General features: G+C 45.1%; 1 protein-coding gene and 1 pseudogene across 2 annotated transcripts; both read left to right on the top strand.

The window, feature by feature from the left end:
• Positions 1-571: 571 nt before the first annotated feature.
• On the top strand, positions 572-17,526 carry LOC129382304 (uncharacterized). Of its 2 annotated transcripts, none has more exons than XM_072288511.1 (3): positions 572-1,540; positions 16,474-16,542; positions 17,408-17,526. In XM_072288511.1, exons 1-2 carry the CDS (start codon positions 597-599, stop codon positions 16,499-16,501), a joined length of 972 nt encoding a protein of 323 aa, XP_072144612.1. In that variant the 5' UTR covers positions 572-596; the 3' UTR covers positions 16,502-16,542; positions 17,408-17,526. The 2 variants fall into 2 exon arrangements, with proteins under 2 accessions (XP_072144612.1, XP_072144613.1); XM_072288512.1 differs by lacking the exons at positions 16,474-16,542; positions 17,408-17,526 and adding exons at positions 2,980-3,049; positions 4,154-4,266.
• A 3,659-nt stretch (positions 17,527-21,185) lies between these two features.
• LOC126522127 (U2 spliceosomal RNA) lies at positions 21,186-21,365 on the top strand (annotated as a pseudogene).
• The last annotated feature ends 3,865 nt before the right edge of the window (positions 21,366-25,230 follow it).

The raw sequence follows: 25,230 nt of genomic DNA, 5'->3' as shown, positions 1-25,230 counted from the left end.
GAAAATAATGCGCCATACTAAATGGTCCATGCGCTTTAGAGATACATATAAAGACTTCAAGCCGACTTTGATCGTACTGTCACCATAAATTCAAACGCGAACGGTCGGGAAACTAGTTCAATGCATTGTTTCGGTTACAGGTTTACCTGCATTTGTAAAAAGTTAGATTGCACTTGGGACTAATTATTTCAAATCGGCGACAAAACTATTAGACGCACATAGCACTTTCATGCAATTACGTGCAATAGGTGTTATTTCCTGTTCGCGTTTCAATACATCCCAATGGCGCAGAATTAATTTCGTGATTTATTGTTTATAGCACAGAAGAGAAGCACAACTTACTAGCACTATTATATCGGTAAAGCTTCAGTGGTATATAAGTTATGTATTTGACGAAAAACACACTTTAACCGTTTTCTCCCTACCATATTTTATTTTACATAAGGCGCGTAAGTGCGTAGCTGCGTGGGAGGGACACCAAATCAGTTTGCATTCCTGTGCTTCTGTGTAACCCAATGTTGGTACACATATATGATTAGTGTGACCGACAACACTGCTGCTTTCCGCCGATCATCCCGAGCCGGTCGTAGGGAGTGATGAGCGTTGACTGCCCTGCCTTTATATCGCCAATGTGGGCGCGAATATTTACTGACTTCTTTTTCTCTCTAATTTCAGCCTCGCTAGCCTATGCCGGCACGAAGACGGATTCTCTTGGCCCTGCAGCTTTTCCAGGCAGTGCGGCAAGACCTGGCAGTGTACTCGGGCCGCTTGGGTCTAGCAGTGGCGCCTCAGGGTTGCCGTCTCTTCCTTCGCTAGGTTCATCTGGAGCAGGGCCATCGGGATCTTCGGCTGGCTTCCCGGGATCTTTCGGACCTAGCGCTGGATCTGCGGGACGACCTGGCTCATCAGGCTCCTTTGGCGGTTACCCGAGCGTAGGCTTCTTTGGCCCATCAAGTTCTGGAGGTCACGGTTTTGTCAGCGGACCCGCTTTTGGTCCTGGATATGGTTATGGCGGCTTCGGTGGGAGTGGCTTCGGTGATGCTGGGTATTATGGAACTGGGTTTGGTCCATTCGGCGGCTATGGCCCCAGCTTTGTCCCCGGCTATGGTTCCGGCTTTGGCCCCGTCTATGGATTCGGCTTTGGTCCCTCTTACGGCTTCGGCTTCGGGCCCTCATACGGCTTCGGCTCCGGCCCCTCTTACGGCTTCGGCTCCGGACCTGCTTCAGGATCTGCCTTTGGCCCCGGTTCGAGCTCTGGTTCCAGCTCTGGTTCCGTCTCTGGTTCCAGCTCTAGTTCCAGCTCTGGTTCCGGCTTTGCTCCTGGCTTTGGCTCTGGCTGGGGGGTTCAGGGAGGCAACTTCGGCAGTGGCTTCGGCTCTTCCGGCCCCTCGTTCGGTTACACTTTCCCGGTCAGTTCTCCATTCGGTGGCCAGCCAGGCATTGGATTCGGCTCTGGCACCTTTGGCGGCAGTCTTGGTAGTTCTGGAGCCTCCCAAGCAGCTGTACGAGGAAGTTCACGTTCTAGCGCAAGAAGCTCCAGGTGAGGCTTTTTTTTTTTATCGTGCGTCTCGTACTTTTCTGTTTATATGATAATTTCACTCACCAACAGGCTAGAAAAACGCTTTAGCTTTAATATGCACTGGCATAGCCTGCATGAGTTTATTCTACCCCAGCACTAATGCAAGCATGTATTCATGCCCTTCACACTCCTTTTTGCAGACAACTGGCAAATGCTCTTTGTCAATGCTCTATTTAATGTCATACTACTTTCTTCAGAAATTATATATAATGACTGCAATATGCTGAATTATCTGAATCTTGAAGTCTCAGTGAAACGAGTTGAATCTCTGTCAATGGAAAAGAACATAAATGTAGATCAAGTCGACATCTTGCATCCGCACTTGAGTGCAGCTGTTTGGCTTACCATAAATTTGCTCACTTCAGCTACTACTAAGCTGATTGCAACCATTCAGCTATAAGTAGAACGAATTGCTTGCTAACGACGACACCGCAGGACCCATCCCACAATTTTTCAGAATCTTCTCTGCACTTTAACAGCAACCACAAGAACTTTGCGTTCGACTGAACTAATCTTTACGCGGTCGACTATCGTACATCTTAGGAGCAAAAAATAAGATAGTTTAGTTACAGGTAGTATTTAGCCTGACTAGAACAATACGCAACTTATGTTTTCGTTTCTGCAACACTCGTGGCACTAAAATGTAACGTAATATCATCAGAATAAATGGAAGGCTGAAGTTCAGTACCGTGCCGTGTTGTTGCTGCGATAATACATGTGGTATAAAATTAAAACTCGGCTACCATTTCCAGCATGGCCCCGCACGCGCCGCTTAACCAGCGTGAAATAAAAATGTTTTGTTTCCTCCTTTATATCTGCGCATACATAAAAAAAACCTAGAAATAATAAAATAACAAGTGTTCCTATCGTTTTTTAGTCAATTTAGCCCACGTACTGCAAAACCAATGCCATAGGTATTTGAATTTTTTGGTCAGTTCAAATAGTCACGATACAAGAAAGGCCGTTTCATTTGGGGCATCATCTCAGTTTGCGCAACACGACTATTCTGATATGTCATCGGCGATCTTTTATAGGAAATGAAACATCGTTAGCCACTTTAGCTGTAAGAAACAATAAAGAGCAGCACCGGTCGCAATCATACATTCAAGAATAAATTCATAGCACAATTCTAACTTATGCTGGCCACTCCTGCGATTCAGACTCTAAATCTAGTTTATACAGCCTGAACTAAAAATAAATTGGAATTATCTGGTGATTACAATGTTACGCAAGCTTTCACCCGTTATTCAGTTAGAATTCAGATTAGTGCGCGCGCTGCATCTAACTAATTCGGCCTTGGCTGCTAGCATTTGAACAGGAAGGAGTATTGCTCTGAATAAGCGAACTCTTTCTAAAGTATTCTTTCTGCATTCTTAAGTTTCCTTACATTTTTCTTCTAGCTCCTCCTCTTCTTCCTCCAGACAATAATTAATGGACGCCGCAAAACCTTGACATCCTATAAAAACAAGAGTAAGTATGCTTTTTGTTAGAATTGCATTTGTAACCACTAGTGCCGTGTTTCGCAACTATTTTTTTTTTTATTTTACGCTATTTATCTCTTAATAACTGGCACACATGATGCTATTGCCTCAATTGCCGTCGGGATGGACCTCTCGGCGCTTTGAATTAAAAGGAATTATAGATATTATAGAAAAACTCTCTTTGCGTTATGCATCTGCTAATATTAAAATACTGTTCTAGTTCACGATATAACTGAAGAGCTAAAATGCAGTGTTATCCTTCAAACTTCTTTGATATAAATCTTTATTTTGATTACAAAATTATGATAATTATGGTAGCTTTATCTTCTAACAGCAAAAATTTTGCGTGGCTCTACTATCCCAAACACCAGAGACTAGTGGAGCTGGGGGAACGCCACAAAATTTTTTCCACTACGAAAAAGAGGATCGCCAAAGCGACCCCCGGTATTTTCTCGGAGAGCAATGACGTCACGCCACCTGTGTCCTCGCCGCGCCGCTCCTTCTCCTCCGCTAGGCTCCACCCACCGTAGCGTCGTCGCTATGCTGCGGGATGCTATATTTATAGTCTGCTTTCACTCTCTCTCAGCTCTCTCCCCCAGCTCGGCTAAGCTGCGGACGTCAAGAGAAACACAGAGAGGTTCTAACATTTTAACAGCTCCAATGTAAAACAGAAAATGATTTTTCTTGGGGTGTTTATTAAACTGACATGGGCACGAGCGCAGGTGTTAGCATTACGATGATGCCTGCGACGTCTCTACGTATTGTTGCATGAGAAACAGTTCACGCATGAAGGTCTGCGTGGTCACAGTAATCCCATATATCACGTTGTACAAAAGCTAAGGTTTCCGATTGTAAAATAATCTTGCGAAGACATCCGAAACAGGTCGTAATCTCGTTCATGGCTTGCCCTCCTTTAGTACCACTTTATCGTTTTCGAATATCAGTAACAGTTTAGGAATCCTCACAATTCTAAATAATTGCATAAATGACTGCTGCTCACGCTCACAAAAGTAATTATTATCATGATACGTGTGATGGCAACATCTTATAAAACAATGAAAACTTACTCAGGGCAAATTTCTTTCTGCTTCAGATCTTCGGTGGCATTTTCCAGGTGATGTGAAAAAACAAGGAAGACTACCAACACTATCAGTGGACATTTTCCCATCTTGCGATTCGGATAAACCAACAATAAACATTATATTCAAATTAGCTAGTCGTGTTACGTGTCATTATCTTTAGGCAAAGGAATGTTAAGGGCAGTAACGACGACGTTTTGTCAATACTTGGCGGAACAGCGCTGAATTCACGAGCAATTGCTAGTATTCAGACATGGGACACTGACAAGTACATCGCATTTATTAAAACACAGATTGGCCGTTTAAATACCACCCAGAACAATGTTATTTGTAACGTTCACGATTACTATGACGAGGCAAGCAATGGTTCTAGTCACCTGAATATGGCCACAATAAAGTGAGAAAAAAGTTGATAAAAAAATAAGGGATTAGCGGAATCGAAATAGCGAACTCACGTTCACAATACAGTAGAATCTTGTCTATAACCACAGATGCTCCTCAGCCACGGCCAACTTTGAGCTTGCATTTGCTATGAGTTCACCTTCACCTATACTGTTCTAGATTTCGGAACAGCGTCTTTAGAAATTCTAACTACAACAACTTCGTCATTCCGCAGAGAAATAAAATAAAGGCATACAGAGCCACCGTACAGATCTTTCAGATCATTACATAGGCCGATCTGAAAGGGCACAACATCCCATGCAGCTATTGGCGGCTACAGCTAGTGAAATCGAACTCATTGGCATATATCACTGGAGATATTACGACGAGAAGAGGCCAGGGAGGCTAAGGTGTAAAGCATTTGGTTGGTTACAATAAACACAGGAAAGGGTGAGTAGGGAATCAAAAAATATCAGAGCTACAAAAATAAAGTTCTCTCAACACGTGCGCCCGCAAAGGAAGCCTAACTTTGTGTGGAAGGCGAGAATACAGGCCAGTAGATTCCTGCTATTTTCCATGCAGAAACTTCACTGTAAGATGTGGACTTCGACGTGGTGGAGGGTTATGGATACATTTTCTTCACCTTGGATTTTTAACGTACAGGCGCGGCCACAGCTAGAGGGAAGACGGGAGCTCGTGGCAGCCTTCCGCGGAGTGCTACCAACTGCTCCTTATGAAGTCCTGGCCGACGACTCGCCATAATAGACAACTCGCCGGGCTTTTCGCTAGTCGCTTTGATTGCGCATGCGCCGCAAGACTTCATGGGGTCTACCAGAAATAATTAACCAACACTACCAGAAATAATTAACAAATAAGTAATTTATTGGGACTTCATGGACAAGAAATCAAACAAGGTGAAACAGCGTGGCATATATTGTGGCAGATGAATTTGGAGGCCTGTAAACGACTGCTAAAAGGCTGCAGACTTTATTTATGCAAACTTTACATAAATAAAGTCTGATACCTTCTAGGAGCAGTTTATAAACCTCCAAATCTATCTGCCACAATATTTGAACAGCTGAACGAATATATGCATCGCCACACAAAGCCTGAAGACAGAATGATACTGATAGGTGAGTTTAACCTTCCCAATCTGCCATGGAACACCTTTTCGATAACCAGTGCCAAAAGTGTCGAGAATGAAATGTTAGACATTGTGTTCAAATTTGACCTCTTATAAGTTGTAAATGAGGCAACCAGAATTCAAAACGGTTCTGAGTCAATCCTTTCTGTTTCTTATAAGCGGGAATATTAAATACAAAGTGATCTGCAGCGTCACCTCCGGCTTTTCAGATCACAAAGCAGTAGCCCTGACGTTAAAGGGCATCGCATCGGAACAGCGAGGCGATGACAAACTGTTTCCTATTTTTTCTTAATCAGAAGACGAGTCTATTCATGATGCTTTCAGTTTTTATTATGACTCTTTCAGAAACAACCTTTGTTCGATGAATGACTTATGGCTTTTTTCAAGGGGGTAATTCACGAATGCATGCAGCGTTTCGTGCCAAGGATAGCTAAAAACCCAACTTTCGTTATCCATGGATAAGTCGAGGTACGCTGCAGTTGCAGCGAAAATTGAAACGCCTAAAGAAGAGAGCGAGAACGACAAACAGGTCTGACTTGAAACTAATGGTCGAACAGATATCGGAAGAGCTGAAGAACAAGATTGCGCATGATCAGAAAAACTATTTCGATACAACAGTGCCATCTATTATGAAAACGTCACCCGAAAAATTTAGGACGTTGGTGAGCCCGAAGTCTCGCTCTAACGACGGATGTATAGTTAATGGTGGTCGCGTGCAGGATGATGTAGGGGCTTCCACGGCATTTAATAAGAATTTCAAAGACGTACTTACGCAAGATGACGGCTGCCTTCCGCCTTTTGAAGTGTCCGTACCTCCTATAACTGATGTGGTAATAAGTGAACATGGCATCTTAAATCTGCTGTTGAACCTTGAAGTAAAAGAATCTCCTGGACCAGACAATATCTGAAATGATTTCTTGAAACGTTATGCTGATTTGTGGGCAAAATACTTACATGGTCTGTGCACTAGATCTTTAAATGAAGCTGCACTACCTGACGATTGGCGGGATGCCAGAATCAAGCCTTTGCTTAAACCTGGTGACAAAACACTCATTCAGAATTACTGTCCAATTTCGCTAACCTCAACAGGTTGTAAAATGTTGGAGCATATTATTCACAAACATATAACTACTTTTATTGAGGAACATAAGCTACTTACCTGTATGCAGCACGGCTTTAAGCGAGGATTTTCAACTAATACCCAACTTGTCGAAATCATTCATGACTTTGCAGCAGCCGTAAACGAGGGTTAACAAATAGACGTAATATTCATGGATTTCCGTAAGGCGTTCGATAAAGTATCGCATAACAAATTCCTTTATAATATAAGCTACATTCTGCAAAATAACAAACTACTCACCTGGATAAAGGGTTATTTGACTAAACAATGTCAGCTTGTAACACTAAATTCAGCCAGTTCAGATAAGGTGCCCGTTGATTCTGGCGTCCCCCAAGGATCAGTTCTTCGTCGGCTTCTGTATTTACTTTATATAAATGACATTGTGGATCAGATTTATGTGGGTATTAGGCCGTACGCTGATGACTGTGTCCTGTAATAAAAGTTTCCTCTGTTGACGTTCAAATTAGACTGAATGATGCCTTTAAAAATATAGTAATATGGTGCAATGAATAGCAAATCGAAGTTAACATCGATGAAGCTGTCTTTATGAGGATATCGTTAAAAGATAACCCTTTATTGTACAACTACAATGCCGAAAACATCATGCTTTCTGAGACAACCAAATATAAATATCTTGGATTACTTGGATTATCTTGGAAATATGAAGTACTAACACTCTCTCGTGGAGCAAACATGTTGACATTGTCACAGGGAACTGCCTTCGAAAACCATTTTTCCTAAGACGCTCTCTAAAATTTGATACACCTCGTGTGCGTTTTCTTGCTTACAATGCCATCCTTCGACCAATGTTAGAATACGCGATTGTCATATGGGATCTCTTTACTAAAAGAAACATTACTAAACTAGAAAACGTTCACCAGACACCCTCGGGGTGACCTCATGACCGCGGTGGTAGCGGATCACAACGTAGGACTGATAGAATATACAACAATCACGGCTGGCCGAGTGGTGGAAGCGGAGGAAACCGCGATTGCCATGGCCATGCATGCGGAAGCGAATAGCGTCATCAGCGACAGCAAGCAGGCCATCGGCAATTTCGTCCGTGGTAGAATTTGCAAACAGGCGTACCATGTCCTCACACGACGCCCCCTAAGCGGCTTGAAAACCCTCGTGTGGACCCCCGCTCACGCGGCTGTGCCCGGCAACGCGTCGGCTCACAGTTTGGCTCGAGATCTCGCGCGCCGAGCCTCGTCCGCGGATGAGGAGGAGAGACACGAGGAACCCTGCGAGACTTATTATGAAATAGCTCATCGGTATCGCTTGAGGCGTCGCGCGCTTCCACCACCGGCCAAGCAACTCGACAAAACGCAAGCGGTCGCGTTTCAGCGACTTCAGACAAATACATACCCACACCCAAAATACATTAACAAAATCACAGGGGGCAGGGAAAGCGACAAATGTAGGCTCTGTTCAGAAACAGGAACACTAACACACATAATGTGGGAATGCACCTCGCTCCCGTTCTCTCATCCCCCCGTCAGCAGCGAGACTGACTGGACAGCCTGGCTCAGTTCCGGGGACGTCGACCGACAACTTGAACTGGTGGACTGGGCGGAAAAGGCCAAGCAGGCCCAGGGCCTTACTTGAGCCCTAACCCTCAGCCACGTCTCTCTTTACCCTTCCCCCTTTTAATAAAGTTTATCACCACCACCAGAAAACGTTCAAAAAAGGGCAGTACGAGTCATATATAATTCGTATGGCCGCACTTCAGTTCCAAAGCTCCTCAAGAGAAGTGGATTGCCATCTGTGACACAAAGGAGCCGAACATGCCGTTTAAAATTTTTATTTCAGCTCATAAAGAGCACTACAACATTGATACATTGCGCTTTATCACTTTTTTTTACTGGTTATGCTACACGTCATTGACACTCGCAGACAATAACACGGTTAACTACAAAAAAGAATTGCTTCAAATTTTCCTTTTTTCCTAGAACTATTGTTGAATGGAATAATCTTAACAGTTTTCATAAAAAAGCGCTAAAGACGAAGACGGAGTCGAAGGAACACATACGACAGGACTGGCGCTTGTGTTCCTTCGACTTCGTCTTCGTCTTTAGCGCTTCTTTATGAAAAATGTCAAGATGAACCAACTCGCCCAAAGCAAGGCATTGTTGCAACAAATAATCTTACTGATGACGGTGATGCTAACCCAATGCTCACTGCCATTGTTTGAGTCGCATTTATTTTTATGTAGCGAGCGATTTACTGTGTGTTACTGCTTGCCTTTGCACTTAGCGATTGACCTATGTTATGTACCGCTGTATTTTGTACTTAGATTTTTCAATATAACTTTGTATCCACCCTGCTAAGGTCCTGGAAACAGGACCACAGTATCAATAAATAAATAAAAAAATAAGCAAAGCTGTGAGCACCATCAACGATCGTGGATACAGAGCTGAAGTTACTCACAGCCAGCGCGTATTTCTATATTTCGCAGAAAGTTCTCGATAACCCTCGTAAGGTACGGTCAAAGTAGACGGTAAGGTATTGGAGTGATTTGTGCAGACTACAACAACAGCCCCTCTTTTAGTTGCTGCCTTCAGCTTTCCGGGCAAGGTTTAATGGTTCTTCCAGGGGCGGTTGATGTACGGCCAACTGTGAGGCGAAAGGTCCTGGCGATGGTGATGGCGACCTGCTGATGGTGAACTAGAGGCTTGTCGAGGTCGACAATGAGTTGCTGTGAACTAATTGGCGATGTTTCCTGGCCATTCACCTTACCCTGGACATTGTGCGTTGAAGGGGAACCATCGTAGTTAAGAGAGAGAGAGAGACAGAGGAAAGGGGAAAGGCAGGGAGGTTAACCCGAGGGGAAATCCGGTTTGCTACCCTACGCTGGGGAAAGAGGGGAGGGGGAGGTAAAGTAATAACAAAGTAGAGATAAAGAAAGAAATTCAAGTTTGGGACTATGGCATCGGTGCTAAACTTGTCCAGCTTCCCCACAATAGCAGCTTAGTGGGTGGCGTTCAGCGGTTCGCTAAACGCCCGTCTTTCATAGCATATGAGAGCTTGCTGTGACGGCTGGCAAGAGTAATGGAGCGCTAGGACATGACATGGGCTTAAAATAGAGACATGGCTGCAGATGATTACGGCGTTCATCATCGCTTGCAGGCGCGGTATATTGTGGCGATTGGAGTGACAGTTCTTAAGCTCTTAGTGACTGCAACAGCGCTCTCGCACAATGTCGACAGTGGGGCCTACTTGGCGCTGGGATATATGGAGAAGACCTTGCCATAATAAAATAAAAATATAACATCTCAAGCTCAACGACTCTAATGGTCTTCCGCATCTCGTGAGGACCTCGTTCGGCCAGTTTCACATTATCCTGTCTCTTCGGTCGCGGTGTGGCCAGCGTGCATTTCCATTGTCTTACCAATCCGAGGGGCTTTCGTAAAGAATTCTGGGATGGCCTTCGGCAGGTTGCGTGCCACTCCTGCTAACAGTACTTGATTGGCACTTAGTCTCAGGCACGCTATAACAAAAGTATTTAGAACTTTTCAATTCCAATTCTGCACTCAGCCTTGCACGATTGATAAAAAAAATCTTCGGGCCACCCCCATATCCCCTGTCTTTCACGCGACGCCATGAAAACCGTGATTGCTCCCCGCCTGGTATGACCTGTACACACTGAATACGCATAAACAGACCGAGCGAAACAAAAATACTTATTTCCGATTCGACGCCTTTTCACCATTAGCCCTCTGCTATTGGTCAGAAGTTTTCGGGCATTGGACATTTCACCTGTCTGTAACACGACGTCACAAAACCGCGAAAGCCCACCGCGACATTGTGACTTGTACGAATGAAGAAAAAGAAGAAGAAGAAGAAGAAGAAGAAGAAGAAGAAAAAGAAGAAGAAGAAGAAGAAGAAGAAGAAGAGGAAGAAAAAGAAACTTTATTAATGAATGGTCCGGCAGTCTTTGTTCTGGTGGCCTCAGGTGGCGGCTCGAAGTCCTTGGATTCGGGCGACATCTTCGGCTTGCCGAACGGCCCAGAGCTGGTCTGCCAGCTCTCAACTTTTGAGAGCCGCCTCCCAGCGGCGGCGACGCCGACGGAGAAGGTCGCATGAAAGATGCATTAATATTCCCAACAAAACTTAATTGATGATGACTGCCCACCGATCGCTCAAGCACTGGCTACTCGCATCTGCCAGAGACCAAATATTTATTTGCTTACAACAAATTTTTGTGTCGAAATGTAACCTTATCGAGCCCTTCCGTCACGTATACATCATCACACTGCCAACTTTGCTGAGGATCCGTTTTAGCCACATTCTTAGCCTTCCATTGCACGCCGCCGCGATTTTTGACAGCCATCACAAGGTAAGTAGGGGAAGCAGACCAATCGCAAACGTCGGCGCCACCCTCTTCCGCTGGTTATTTATTTTCACTTCGCTGGCTCGGCCCAATTGAAACACTGTCCACTTGAGTGCGCTTCTCGTTTCTGGTCAGCCAATTATATAAGAAAGACCGCTCAGTGTCGGTAATGCTATTCGCTTTGAAACAAAAGTGACGTCCTATAAACGAGGAGAGCGTTTCATTTTACTAAACAAACAACGATGCGAGTCACCGCCAGATACTTGTATCAGCGGTGAGGTAAATTTGACGTCAGGAGATTCGAATGAAACAGATTGGAATAGTTTTGCATTATGGGGAGCCAGGTACGAAACTGTATTCTTTTCTATCCTGCCTGCGTCGGCATGACGGATAAATCTGGTCGCCTCTTCCCAGAAGACAGTGATGTTCTTGTTCGGCACGTGTACTTGGTCGTTCATTATAACACCAACCCTTTACCTCCTGACGCCGTTCTTGAAGGTCTTGACGAAGCTGATGCTAAGCAGGTCCCATATCAATAGGGTCGACTCTTGTTTCTCAAAGCAAGTCAGAGCAACGTCCTCCAAGGAGAAATAGCCTTGGTGCAGCTTGTCTTCGGAGTTCCATTTGTTGAAGGTAGCGACTATTTCAAATCTCTCCAGCCCGCTCTCGGAGTAGCCAGACAAAGATCTGCGGAAAATTGGTGAGTTCATAGGGCTCTGGAACAGGATGGTCCCAGGCAGCATTGGAGACGTCATCATGACCTGTAAACACTGGCTTCGTTTCCTTCACTGTGTGTGTTAACTGTCCATATTCTGGGAGAAATCATTGCTGCTGGAAGCTAGCTCGCTTGTGGATGTAGGTGGTGTGGTTCTAACGGCGCAGACTAGGCTTTCCGGCTTGTCTTGTACATGGACGGAGAAGCACGTCCAGCAGATGCAACGGTGGTAAAGAAGCAGTAACGCGGGAACACTACCAGAAAGAATGAAGAGCTCAACCCTTTATTTAGGTAAATTTCGCACTGGGGAAAAACAACACTAAAACGCCAATGATTATGCTAAGCAGGGTCGGTGACCGTCGAAGCAACTGAAGTGGCTCTCCGTCGTCCCCATTCTACGTATGACGCAGAAGGTTCTCGATAACTCTCGTAAAGTACGATAGAGGCGTTGGAATACGTCGTATTGAAGAGACATTCTGATGAGTTTATAAGACCGCACCTCAGCGTTGATTAGAACGATAGGAAAAGGAAAAACACAACGTGGCAGCGGCAAGACGGGGGTTTCCTTAAATCCTGGCGGCGTCAAAATTTGCCACCACTTCCGAAATTAAATGACGCAAACTCGCGCACAGAAGCCATACCCTAAAGCCAAAATCAACTAACGAACAAGCAGAACAAGAAAAAAAATGTTGATAAAGCCCAAGACGGAAAATGTCATTGCCTAGTACCGTATCTTTGTTCTGTTCTGGCGAATTCTGCTGTCGTCAAATGGAAAAGGAAGCACGCATAAACTCCATTTAAGGAAAGCAGCTGCAAGTAGGAGGTATTACGCATCGTTGGCTAACATATGCATGTGCGTGCATGTCGATTATATAGAGCATGGGAGCAACCTATTCACTGAGGTGAAAGGTGAGATTGGTTATACGGTAGTGGCATGCATGCAGGATGTCGAAATGAGTGGTGCGTCGAATTCAGTGCTGGGCGGCTTGGTCTGGTTACCATTGTGATCGGAGAATGTGCGCATTGTTCGGCGTAGTTGGCGGGAGATCAATAACGGAGAGTGCCAAAATTAAACGATGTATCATGCGAGCATGCACTCGGTCTACATTGTATTCCTGACGACAGCATATTACGCAGAAACCTCGTCGATGGCGCATGACGTCGCAAAACGAAGAAATCTTGGATGCTTTCTATGAGAACAGTACCCTCTCCAACATGTCAAGAGAGAGCAGCCCATTCTTACAGATAGAATAATATTATTTCATTGTTTTGGAATGTACGCAGTCAAATCAAAGGGTTCTCGAAACAATAAAAAAGGAAAAACACGCATAAATTAACGTTTCCGCTTACCTACTGTTTCCATAAGATGCGATAGTCCCTGGAGTGCTATATAAGAACGGACGCGGCAGTCCAGAATTCGCACTCGTGCAGGTCTTCGAGCCAGAGGCACCCGGCACAACACAGCAGCCATGAAAGCCTTCATTGCCATCGCTCTCCTGTCCGCTGGTGAGGCTTTGGAACTTACTGATTTCACTTCAACTTTCATTTCTATAGCAGCAGCAACATCTTCATATGCTTCATGAACGATGTTCAAGGGCTGTATTCTCTCTGAGTTATCACAAAGCGAACGCGCATGCTCACGTCATGTAGAAGTCCCTTTCTATGGTTGCATCGTTTATTTGTGTCTGATCTGCAAGTTTCATTTTCAAAAACGAATATTTACTGTGCTCAGCTTAACTTTCTGCACTTTTCGAAGTTGAGCGCTTTTGTTTTTAACGAATTGCTTGGCTAACGAAAGACGATGAACAAAACGAGAACAAGGTGAAAGCAGGAATCAACGTTTCGACAAGTGGACTTGTCTTCTTCAAGGCTGCTACGTGTGAAAAGGAAAGCAGAGGGCGCTCCCCTTGTTCCTTCATCTTCCGTTGGTATAAATCCAGGGAAAACATGGGGAATGCGGGAGATGGAAATTTGTTAAATTAAATTCGTTAGATGGCTAACGAAAGGAATATGAGAGAATTTGGCCGCCCCGGCTACGGCATGGCTACGATGTTTGAGAGCTTACCGCACGGTCAGGTCACTCCGATGTACGGAGCTTTGCATCACTGATTTGACGCCATGAAGTTTGTTTTTCGGGACGCTTTCGCAAAAACCAATGTAATGAGCCCAGCAGAATGCCATGAGCAATGCGCTTCCTAAGTTGACGTGTCTTTATGAATATTTCATAGGAGTTACTGCGAAAAGAAGGCTATACCGTTCTATAACGTTTGTCTAGACTTTTAGAGATTGTCGAAATTACAGAATCAATCTTTGAAAAGCGCTAGTTTAAAAGTCAGAATTAGCTAGTTATATTTAGAAACATAAGGAAATTGAAAAAGGAAGCATCAGTTTTTAGACACTCCGAAAGTCTGTGTGCGTAACTTGATTGTGAGAGATTTAAAATACATTAAGAGAGACAGCTCAGCAATGTGACCAATGAAAGACAGAGCAGCATAAACGCTGTCATGAAACAAGTTGGGCGGATGAGTTTGGTGTAGTATATTGTGTACAAGAGTGCAAAGCTGGGCTAAGCGGTTGGGCAACATTCCGGGACTACAGCCAAGCAACAGGAATAATAGAAAGCCGCCCCTATGTGGTATTGGCTTTCTTTAGTCCTGTTGCTGCGTTGTCCTTTCTCAGAATACTATGCCAAAATGCTAGCTCAACATTTCGCTCCTATATAAATAACATACAGTAAGTTTTCCGTCCGTGGAGGCAAAATTATATAACACGGTGAGTGCCACATAAAAGCGGTATCTTTTGTAAGGTAAGTCTTCGTACTAAAACAAACAGCAATTACAGCTTCCCGATCACTGCTTTAATACATTCGAAGTATATAACAGCGGCTTGCGTCACAGTGGCACATGCTCATTCTGAGGAATTGCCCAAAAATCGTCACCTACCTAGTGGTGCATATCGAGCGGCCCCAAAATATGGTAAGCCCAAATATAAGAAAATACTGGAATATAATTCGAGATATTAAAGGGTACATGCGCTTGAGATACCTAAAAGCTTCAAGCCGACATTGTTTGTACTGTAACCATAAACTCAAACGCGAACAATCGCGAAGCTACTTCAAGGCGTTGTTTTGGTTCCAGGTTCACTTGCATTTGTAATAGTGACTAAATTCAAACTACACTAGGAAGTTTTTATATGAAACCGGTTACAATGCTTTTAGACGCCTATAGCATTTTCATATGCGAACGCGCCATAGGCATTCGATCCTATTCGCGTTTCAGTTTAGCCTAATCGTGCAGAATCTATGAGGGAATTCATTTTTATGACACAGAAGGGAGGCACGCTTACTGGCACTATTATATCAGTAAAGGTTTTGTGGTATATAATTTATTCATTTGGCAAAAAACACACTGATAATTTTCTCCCTACCATGTGTTCTAGGTATAAGGGGCGTAAGTGTGCAGCTGTGTGGGCGGGACAACACATTCGTATGCGTTTGTGCGCTTCTGCGTAACCTAACGTTGGTGCACATAAATGATTACTGTCACCGCCAACGCAGCTGCTTTTCGCCGATTATTGTGGGTCAGTCGATGGGAGTGATGCGCGTTGAATAATCTGCCTTTCGATTTCCAATGTAGGCGCCAATATTTACCGACTTCTTTTTCTCTCTAATTTCAGCTTCCGTGGCCTATGCCGGTACGAAGACAGATTCCCTTGGCGCTACAGGTTTTCCGGGCGGTGCGGGCACACCTGGCAGTGCCCTCGGTTCGCTTGGACCCAGCAGTGGCGCCTCACGGTTGCCCTCTCTGCCCTCACTAGGTTCATTTGGAGCAGGGTCTTCGGGATCTGCGCCTAGCTTCCCTGGATCTTTTGGCTCTAGCTCCGGATCTGCAGCACGGCCTAGCTCATCAGGCTTCGCTGCCGGTTTCCCAAGCGGAGGCTTCTATGGTCCGTCAGGCCTTGGAGGTTATGGTTTTGTCGGTGGACCCAGTTTTGTCCCTGGTTATTACGGAAATGGCGGCTTCGACGGTTTCTACGGCAGCGGCTTTGGCGATGCAGGTTATTACGGCAGTGGTTTCGTTCCATTCGGCGTCTATGGCCCCGGCTTTGCCCCCAGCTACGGTTCCAGCTTTGGTCCTTCTGGCTTTGGCCCTTCTGGCTTTGGGCCTTCTGGCTTTGGACACTCTTACGGTGTTGGCTCCGGCTCTAGCTTCGGCTCTGGTTTTGGCCCCGGTTCCAGCTCTGGTTCTGGCCCTGGTTCCAGCTCTGGTTCCGGCTCTGGTTCCACCTCTGGATTCGGCTCTGGTTCCGGCTTTGGTCCCAGCTTTGGCTCTGGTTCTGGGGTTCAGGGAGGCAGCTTCGGCAATGGCTTCGGCTTTTACGGCCCCTCGTTCGGTTCTGGCAGCTTTGGCGGCAGCCTTGGTAGCTCTGGAGCCTCCCAAGCAGCTGTACGAGGAAGTTCACGTTCTAGCGCAAGAAGCTCTAGGTGAGGCTTTTTTTTATCGCGCGTCTCGTACCTTCCTGTTTATATGATAATTTCACTCACCAACAGGCTAGAAAAATGTTTTAGTTTTAATACGCACTGGCATAGCCTGCATGAGTTTCTTTTTCTGCATTTTAAGTTTTCTTAAATTTTTCTTCTAGCTCCTCCTCTTCTTCCTCTCGCCAATAAATAATGGATGCCACAAACCTACACATCCCGTGAAAAGCAGAGTAAGTACGGTTTTTAATAAAATCACACTTGTAACCACTAGTGCCGTGTGCGGCAACGATTTCCTTTTCATTTTCCGCTATTTCTCTATTTGTAACTGGCGCACATGATGCCTAGACTGAATTATTGCGGGGATGGACCTCTCGGCGTTTTGAATTAAAAGAATTATTAAAAATTATAACAAAAGACTCTGCAAAAGGCTTATGCAGTTGATTATGTTAAAATACAGCTCCTGATCAGGATAAAAATGAAGAGCTAAAGTACAGTGTTATCATTCAAACTTCTCTTTTGATATGAATTTTCACTGATTATAAGGAAGGAAGGAAAAAAGTGGAGAAGGAAAGGCAGGGAGGTGAACCAGTTTAGCTCAACCGGTTTGCTGCCCTGCACATGGGAGCGGGATGTGGGGGGATTAAAGATAAAGATTATGGTAGCCTTATAAACGAAAATGATTCTTGTGCGGGTATTTGTTAAATGGAGGTGGGTAAAATCATGGGTGTTAACTTTATGATGGGGCCTGCGACGTCTCCACCGATTGTTGCCTGACAAATAGCGCACGCTAAACAAGTAGGCATGGTAACAATGCTCTCGTCTTTTACTTAGCGTAAAAGGTAAGGTTTCAGATGTAAAAAAAACTACAATGAAACCTGAAGGATGTCAAAATGTCACTCATTAGTTACCCTGCATAGTTCCACATTACCGTTTGCTTATAGATGTAACTCTTTATTACATCTGTCACAATTCTAAATGTTTGTACATATGACTGATGTAGGCAAATACGAGACTAATTAATATCATGCTAAATGTGATTTCATTATATTACAAATCAACAAAAATGAATACAGTGAGCATTTCTTTCTGCTCCAGGTCTTTGGTGGCGCTTTCCCAGTGATGTAAGAGAACAAGAAAGACTGCCTACACTCTCTGTGGACATTTTCCTGCCATGCCATTTGCATAACTGAATAATAAACGTCATATTCAAATTTTCTGTTGGTGCGACATGTCCATGTCTTTAGGCATAGAGAAGTTACTGGCGGTGACGACCACGTTACGTCAATACTTTGCGGAGTATCCTTGACTTCGCGAGCAATAACAAGCATTCAGTTAATCGGGACACTGAGAAGGACCTCTAACGTTCAAAATTACTGCTATTAGGCACACTATGGTTGCAATCTCCTGAATATGGTCACCATAAAGCGACAAAGAATGTGATGAAGAAATAAGGGGTTAGCGGAATTGAAATAGCAAACTCAGGTTCATAATCTAACAGAATCTTATCTCTAACCGCCGATGCTCCTCAGCCATGGCCAATTTTGAGGTGGTATTTCCTTCGAGTTCACCTTCCTCTATACTGTACTAGATTTCGGAACAGCGTCTTTACAAATTGCAACCTTGCGACAACTTCGTCATTCCACAGAGAAATGACATAAAAGCATACAGAGCCACCATACAGATCTTTCAGACCATTACATAGGCCGATATGAAAGGGCACAACGTCGCATGCAGAGCCCATGCGATGCTTTTCATACAGCAAGATTCACATTGCTGGTGGAGGCTACAGCTAGCAATATCGAACTCATCGGCATAGATCACTAGAGATATTACGACGAGAAGACGGCAGGGAGGCTAAGTTGTAAGTTGTAAAGCATTTGGTTGGTTACAATACAGAGGAAGGGGGAGTAGGGAATAAAAAAAAATGAGAGCTAATAAAAGAAAGTTCCTTCAACTCGTGCCCCCGCAAAGAAAACATAACGTTGTATAGAAGGCGATTACACAGGCCAGTAGATATTGAACTAAACAATGGCCTCTTGGAGTCTCGTATGCCGATGAACGGCAACATCATTAGTCTGATATCTTGCGTGTAAACAAATGCCGGATGTCCAATCATGCTAAGTGATGGGGAGCTCAACAGGTCGTCAAAATAAACACCGCGCACTGACTCAAATGCAAAACGAATAAATTTAGCTTCGTTGTAACTTAGGTGAATGCGTGTCACCCCGAAAAATCGGTCCTGCTCGTTTATGCTGAAAAAGCCAAAGGAGTCATAGGTTGACACATAGGGGAATTGACCAACTGTGGGCGTGTAGCGGGTACACAAGGGGCTGCTTGGGAGGTCCGCGAAACTAAGATGGGGGTCAGCTGAGGGCGAGATACGAAAGAAGGCTCGAAGCTGCCGGCCCCGAGCTAGAGCATGTTTCTCTGCTGGCAAGCCACCAGAGGACTGCTCCACTTTTTGAAGACGATTCGCTTGTGCAACCGACTGCAATAGCGCTTCGAATGCTGTCGTGTGTGTGCAAACAACCCTTCTTATGATTTTCCTTTCTTCTTTTATTCAAGCTTCACCTTCTCCAGATGAAGGGTAGCAAACGATGTGTAACATGGTCAACCTACCTGCCTTTCCTTTCTTTCTTACCTTTTTCTTTCTTTCTCTCTCTCTCTCTTCAGTTCTTCAATCTTAGCCTTCTATTTTGAACTAGCTTACGCGCCTCGCCTCTTTGTGTAATGATTGGGCGAGCTGCATATATACTTCATGCATTGGTGTGGTTCATAAGACTAGGTGCGAATCAATCGAGACAGAGCGTATTTATTTGCGAAGGTAGGTTGGTCATCCAGGCAATTACGATGTTGGAAGAGCTTTCTGGATTCGGGTGCGCTTTAGCGAATCAATTGCTTCGGAAATACAGGGTCAGGTCTAGACACTTTATATAATGATGTCGATCACGTACGTTCGTGCTCAGAAGATTGTACTTCATGGGAAGTTGAATTTCTATTTGCACTGATTGCCATTATAGCAGAATGGAAGGTAACAGGGCGGACAAAATTATTTTCTTTGCGGGTAACTGCAATGTATCTGGATACGTTGCCTTAGGTAACGTTTCTGTATTGTGCGCAATCACCCTTAATTTAGCTTTCAAAAACTATAAGAACATGCCGTCATCTTTAGTAAAGTTTCATCGTACTTAAACAGCGTAATGGCAAACTCTAGAAACGTTTGAGTAAGTGTGAAGGCGTGGGGGAGCTATTGAAATTTTTGGCACTAATACGAGAAGGTGTTCATGGCTGGCGCTGTTCAAGATCTTCAGGAAAACAACAGTAAATAGCTCATTTTACGGTATTCCTGGTATTTACCGTGCAGAAGCTCCACCGTGAGATGGGGAGTGCGCCATGGTGGAGGGTTTCGGAATTATTTCCACCACATGGGATGTTTAACGTACATATTTATATTGCCTCATTCTATAGGTGCCTTAAATAATCATTGACACTACTAGAAATAATGGATAAGCCATTTATTGGGCCAATATGTGACAAGAAATCCAGCAAGGTAAAACAGCTACCAAGGCGCCGAGCACCATCAATGATCGTCGATTCAGGGCTCATGTAGCTCTCAGCCGGCCATTATGTAAACTTTCCGCAGAAAGTTCTCGATAGCCCTCGTAACATAAGGTCAAGGCAGACGCTATGTCGTCGCTGTGATTCCTGCAGAATCATCCTGGGGTGATACCTTCGGCAATTCGATGAACCGTAACAGCACCTTCCCTGGTTGTTGGCTTCAGTTTTCCGCTTAAATTTTAACGTGCCTTCCACGGGCAGCCGCTGAACGGCAACTTCGGGGCGAGAGACATCGACATGGCGATGGTGAGGTCGACGTCGACATCGAGTTGCTGCCAAGTAATTGGCGATGTTTCGTGGGCGTTCACCTTAATTTGTGTGTGGCATATTGATGGAGAACCCTCGTAGATCCATTTGCAATTATGGCACCGCTATTAAACTTATCCAGCTTCGCCACAATGGTGGCTCAGTGACTGGCATTCTGGGCTGCGTCAAACGTGCTTTTTACTTGCCACAAGCAAGTTGGCGGCGGCGCCTCATAAGAGTTGTGGAGAGCTAGGACATGCCGTGGACTTAAAAGGGAGAGATTACTGCAGAGGATGACAGCGTTGGTCATCGCTTCTAGTTGAGGTTGTGACGGCTGGACTTGCAGTTCTTGAGCTCTTACTGACTGCAGCAGTTCTCACGCGAGACAATGTCGACGATGGAGCCTACTTAGGGCTGCGATGTCGAGAATATCTTGCAAGAAAAAGAATTGAGTGCCATTCTAGATTATGAAGGTGGATGACCAGCTAAGCTATGTATCGGAGCCCCTTAATGGCGAACTGTCCCTGTCATGCGTCAAACGCCGTAGGCACACAAATGGAAGGCGGGGCGCAACTAGTCACTCCTCCACGATGCTGAGACTTGGCAAACGAGGCACGACACCTTCCCGGCACGTAGAACAGACACGTACTTCACCGCACTCCGAAGACACACACTGCTTCACCGTAGCCAAGGCGATCAACCGTTGGTCGACGTCCCGCAGTGCAGTAATGGTTATGAGGTCACTCGAAAACCACAAGCGGTCGCGCACAACACAGGCCACACAAAATTGGTTCCTCACAATCTCCCTCTAAAAACTGGCCGTTCCTCCGGTGAAACGTTTCAAGTTTGCGGGATGGGGGCCACATGTACGGTTCGCATTTCTTTCCGCCTCGCGGTCTTGGCGGGCAGCATGCTTACGGGACCGCCACCACGGGAGAACAGAAGGAAGGGAAAGGAGATACGCAAGGGCTTGGAACGCCGACAAAGACAGGGCGGTGCGAACGTAGACATGGCCGAGGCGGGTCAAAGTGTATTATCTATTATCAGGTTAAATGTGATACGGGTTGTATTTGGACCTAAGATATTCAACAGATTTTTTTTTGCAAACTGGTGGAGTGCTTGAAGCCTGCTTCACCTCCGCCGTGGGTCAGTCTAGTATTGCGCTAACTTCGGAATCGGCCCACATGTGGGAAGAAATTCTCGATCTACATGGCTCTGTAGACGCACGTAAATTTTTTTTCAAGAACCTAGCCATATAAAGCTTTGCTGTAAAAAAGAAGGAAAGAAAAATACTTCTCAAGCTTGGTGGCTCTGATGGTCTCCAGCAGCTCGTCAGGACATAGTGCTTGGAGTTCGGCGTAGTTTTACATCGTTTTGTTCCTTCGGAGCCTGTGTTGCCAGCCGCGCACTTCTAGTGTCTTATTAATCTGTGGATGGTATGGTATGGTATGGTATGGTATGGTATGGTATGGTAAAACTTTATTCTGGGCCTTCGGAACGCACGTCAGCACGTAGCGGGCCGTTCCCACGTCGTTACACATGAAGGCCTAGCCTTTCTGCTGTATCCCGGGCCCGATGGGCAGCCCATAGCTGTGCTTCAAGGTCGGGGCTGCTTAGGGCAGCCTCCCATTTGGACGACGTGATGCGGTCACCTTTGCATAACGCGGAGCACCGCTAGAGCATGTGTTCTAAGTTAGCTACGTCTGAGCATAGCTCGCAAATATCGGTCGATTGTATCTCTGGATAGGTTCTGCAACGGTCTTTGTCAGGTTGCGTATAACTATTTGCGAACAGTTCTTTATTTGCGCCTTGCATCAGGTACCAAGCGGTCTTACTTATTGGTCTGGTGTCGCCGTGGTGAAAAAAGTGGTCATCTCTTCCGTGAAGACACCGATGCTCTCGTTCAGCACGTGTACTCGGGCGTGCAGGAAAACATCGGCCCTTCCCGCTGTGACGACGTTTGTGAAGGTCTTGAAGAAGCTACTGCAAAACAGCTCCCATGTCATTAGTGTTGAATCTCGTTTCTCAAAGCAAGGCTGAGCGGCATCCTTCAAGGAGGAATAGCCGCGGCGAAGCTTGTCTTAGGAGTCCCAGTTGTTGAAGGTAGCGACTATTCCCACTTAAAGTCTCCAGCAAGCCAAAGATCAGCGGACAAAGATCCACAGAAAATTGGTGAGTTAATGAGGCGCTGGAATACGATGGTCGCAGGTTACACAGGAGACGTCATCGTGGCCTGTGACATTTCCTTAGATTTCCTCATTGTATATGTCAGATTTTTGTTAAAGTCAGTGACGCAGGAACACTACCAGAAAGAATAAAGAGTTAAACCCTTTATTAGGCGAAGATTCACGCAGACGGAAAGCAACACTGCAATGCCAGTGATTATGCTGAGCACAGTAGGCGACCGTCGAAGCAACTGAAGTTTCTCTCGCCTGTTCCAGTCTACGTATGATGCAGAAGGTACTCGATAAGTCTGGTAAAGTACGACGATGGCGCTGGAAGCCCTGTGTTGATTAGACATTCTGATAAGGCGATAGCATTGCAACTTCCAGAACAGTTTAGAAAACGTGACCACTCGATCTGTGAAACATAAGGTGATAAGACCACACGTCAGCGGTGATTAGAACGATAAGATAAATTAAAAACATAACGTGGCATAACATTCTGCCAGCGTCGAAATTGGCCACCATTGCCGAAATAAAATGACACAAACTCGTACTTAGGAGCCATATCTATAACGCCAGAACCAACTAAGAAAGAAGCAAAATGAAGAAAAATGTTGAGAAAGCCAGAGACGGAAAGTCTTATTGTCTAGCACTGTATCTTTGTTCTGTTCTGGCGAACTCTGCTGACATCAAACGGGGAAGGAAGCGTGCATAAACTCAATTCAAGGAAAACAGCTGCAAGCAGGACAAATGACGTATTGCTGGCTCTTATGCGTGTGCGTACATTTGAATTGTACTGAGCACGGCAACGGCCTATTTACTCAGGTGAAAGGTGAGACTTGCTACGAGGTAGTGGCACACATGAAGGACGCCAAAATGTGCGGTGCATCGAATTCAATGTTGGACGACTTCGTCCTACGGCCACTGTGATCGGACAATGTGCGCTTTGTTCGGCGTGGTTGGCGGGAGATCAATAACAAAGAGTGCCAGAATGGAATATTGTATCATCTGAGCATGCAATCGGTCTACGTTGTACTTCTGACGCCAGCTTATTACGTCAGAATTGCGCCGATAGCGTACATAGTTGCGAAATGAAGGAAGCTCGGACGCTTCTATTAGAATATTCTGCCTTTCCGACACATCAAGGAACTGCAGAAAATGAATATGTTACCGCAATACAATAATTCTTGTGCTTCGTATCTGGAACGAAATCAAAGCATGGTGGAAACACTGCAAAGAAAGAATAAAAGGACCTCCGTCACCAAGCTACTGCTTTCGTAGCACGGAAACGTGTCCAGTGCACTATATAATAAGCGACGAAACAGGCCAAAATTTGCGCTTTTGCCGGAAGAGCCACTCCGCACGAAGTAGCAGCCATGAAAGCCTTCGTTGCGATTGCCCTCCTATCCGTTGGTGAGGCCCTATACGAATTTGCTCTAGCTCTTTTTGACACTAATAGCTTCTGCCATTCACGACACGCACGAGCTGTGTTCTCACTGAGCTGCTAGACTTTAGGCCAATCCGCGGGTTCGAACTAAAATAAATTCCCGTTCAAGAGTTAGAGGAGGAGGGAATAAATAGAGAAAGCAGGGATGTTAACCATAAATGTGTCTGGTCGGCTACCCTATACTGGCGGACGGGAGAGAGGGAATAAAAAAGATGAGATGTTTCACACTTTCTAATGAGCTGTGCGGCCCGCTTCTCAAAACCAACGTGCGGTGTACTTGCTTATTATCTTTCTTAGTTCAAGAAGTGTTGCGCTTCTCTACGTAAAACAAGCTGTGTTACAAAGCAGATCAATCGAGAGTTGATATACATTTGAAATGTATATGGTCAGCTTTATGGCCCCATGGTCAGCTCGCTTCTTTGGCACCATGACTCATTACTGATTCCGAGGACCGAATTCCAACGCTACTACTTCAGATATGCACAATATGTTACGCAGCGTTGGCCTCGCTACAGTGCCACTGTTCATGCTTGAGATAAGTTTATAGCATTAGCGGAAGACCAATAATTTTGATACAACAGGCACGATGGAACGGTTTCACTGCTAGAAGCTCCACGAGTGTGGTGCGTCAACTTTTTTTCTTAAAATTTAACTAGTGGTTCACTTTTGTCTTGAAAAAAAATATTGCTATGGATACCTGATGTTTGCGTATTCTCTAGCACACGATGTGATTCTCTTAATTTCTACTTTTAGTTAGTGCCTAATGACATCCCTCTTTACTTGAGTATTTGTGTTGCCATTTATAAAGAAGGTGGTTGGTTAATAATAAGCTACAGAGGTGCAGAACATGGTGCAAAAACTTGAGATTAATTTTCTTCCCGTATATATGAACACAACAGACATGGCTGCCAGCGTTGGCTGTGTGAACTTATAAGTGGCTTTTCATAACGGCGACACCCAATGGAGCAGCCTTTTACACAGGCATAAAACCGTACTCCGACTATATTACCTGAGTGCTAAAGTACGCGTCACAGTCTTAATAGCGCAAAAGAAAGTGATGGCCCCATGCAGTAAAGCACCTCCAATTAAGTGGCCACGACATGCGACCAAGCATATACTGAGCAAGGAATTACATCGCAATGGGTTGGACGGAAATGAGCTGTCGCACAACGTGATTCTAGAAGTTTCGACAAGGTCAAAAATATAGTCGAAACGTTGTCTTCAGTTACTTTCCTTCTTCGACCACTGCTAATCATTTCAAGCCTCAATGTTCTAGTGAACCTCCCTTTTGTTCGAACGTGCCTCCTGAGTCCCATGTAAGCATCTGGCTCGCATAGTATTGGCACGACGGAACTGTCAAATGCCTCGAGCTTTCGCGAGGGTTAGCGTGACCCGGCTACAAGGCTCACAGTTTCTTTTTTGCGCTCCAAGTGCTGAATTCT

This window comes from Dermacentor andersoni, chromosome 6, assembly GCF_023375885.2.
Source record: "Dermacentor andersoni chromosome 6, qqDerAnde1_hic_scaffold, whole genome shotgun sequence".
Classification (NCBI taxonomy): domain Eukaryota; kingdom Metazoa; phylum Arthropoda; class Arachnida; order Ixodida; family Ixodidae; genus Dermacentor; species Dermacentor andersoni.
The sequence above is the reverse complement of the archived record's forward strand: the minus strand, read 5'-3'. Positions and strand labels throughout refer to the sequence as shown.

Coding starts and splice junctions, on each gene's coding strand:
- LOC129382304 (XM_072288511.1), top strand. CDS start 597: ATGAGCGTTGACTGCCCTGCCTTTATATCGCCAATGTGGGCGCGAATA. Junction 1,541..16,473: donor TCTAGCGCAAGAAGCTCCAG/GTGAGGCTTTTT, acceptor TTTTTCTTCTAG/CTCCTCCTCTTCTTCCTCTC.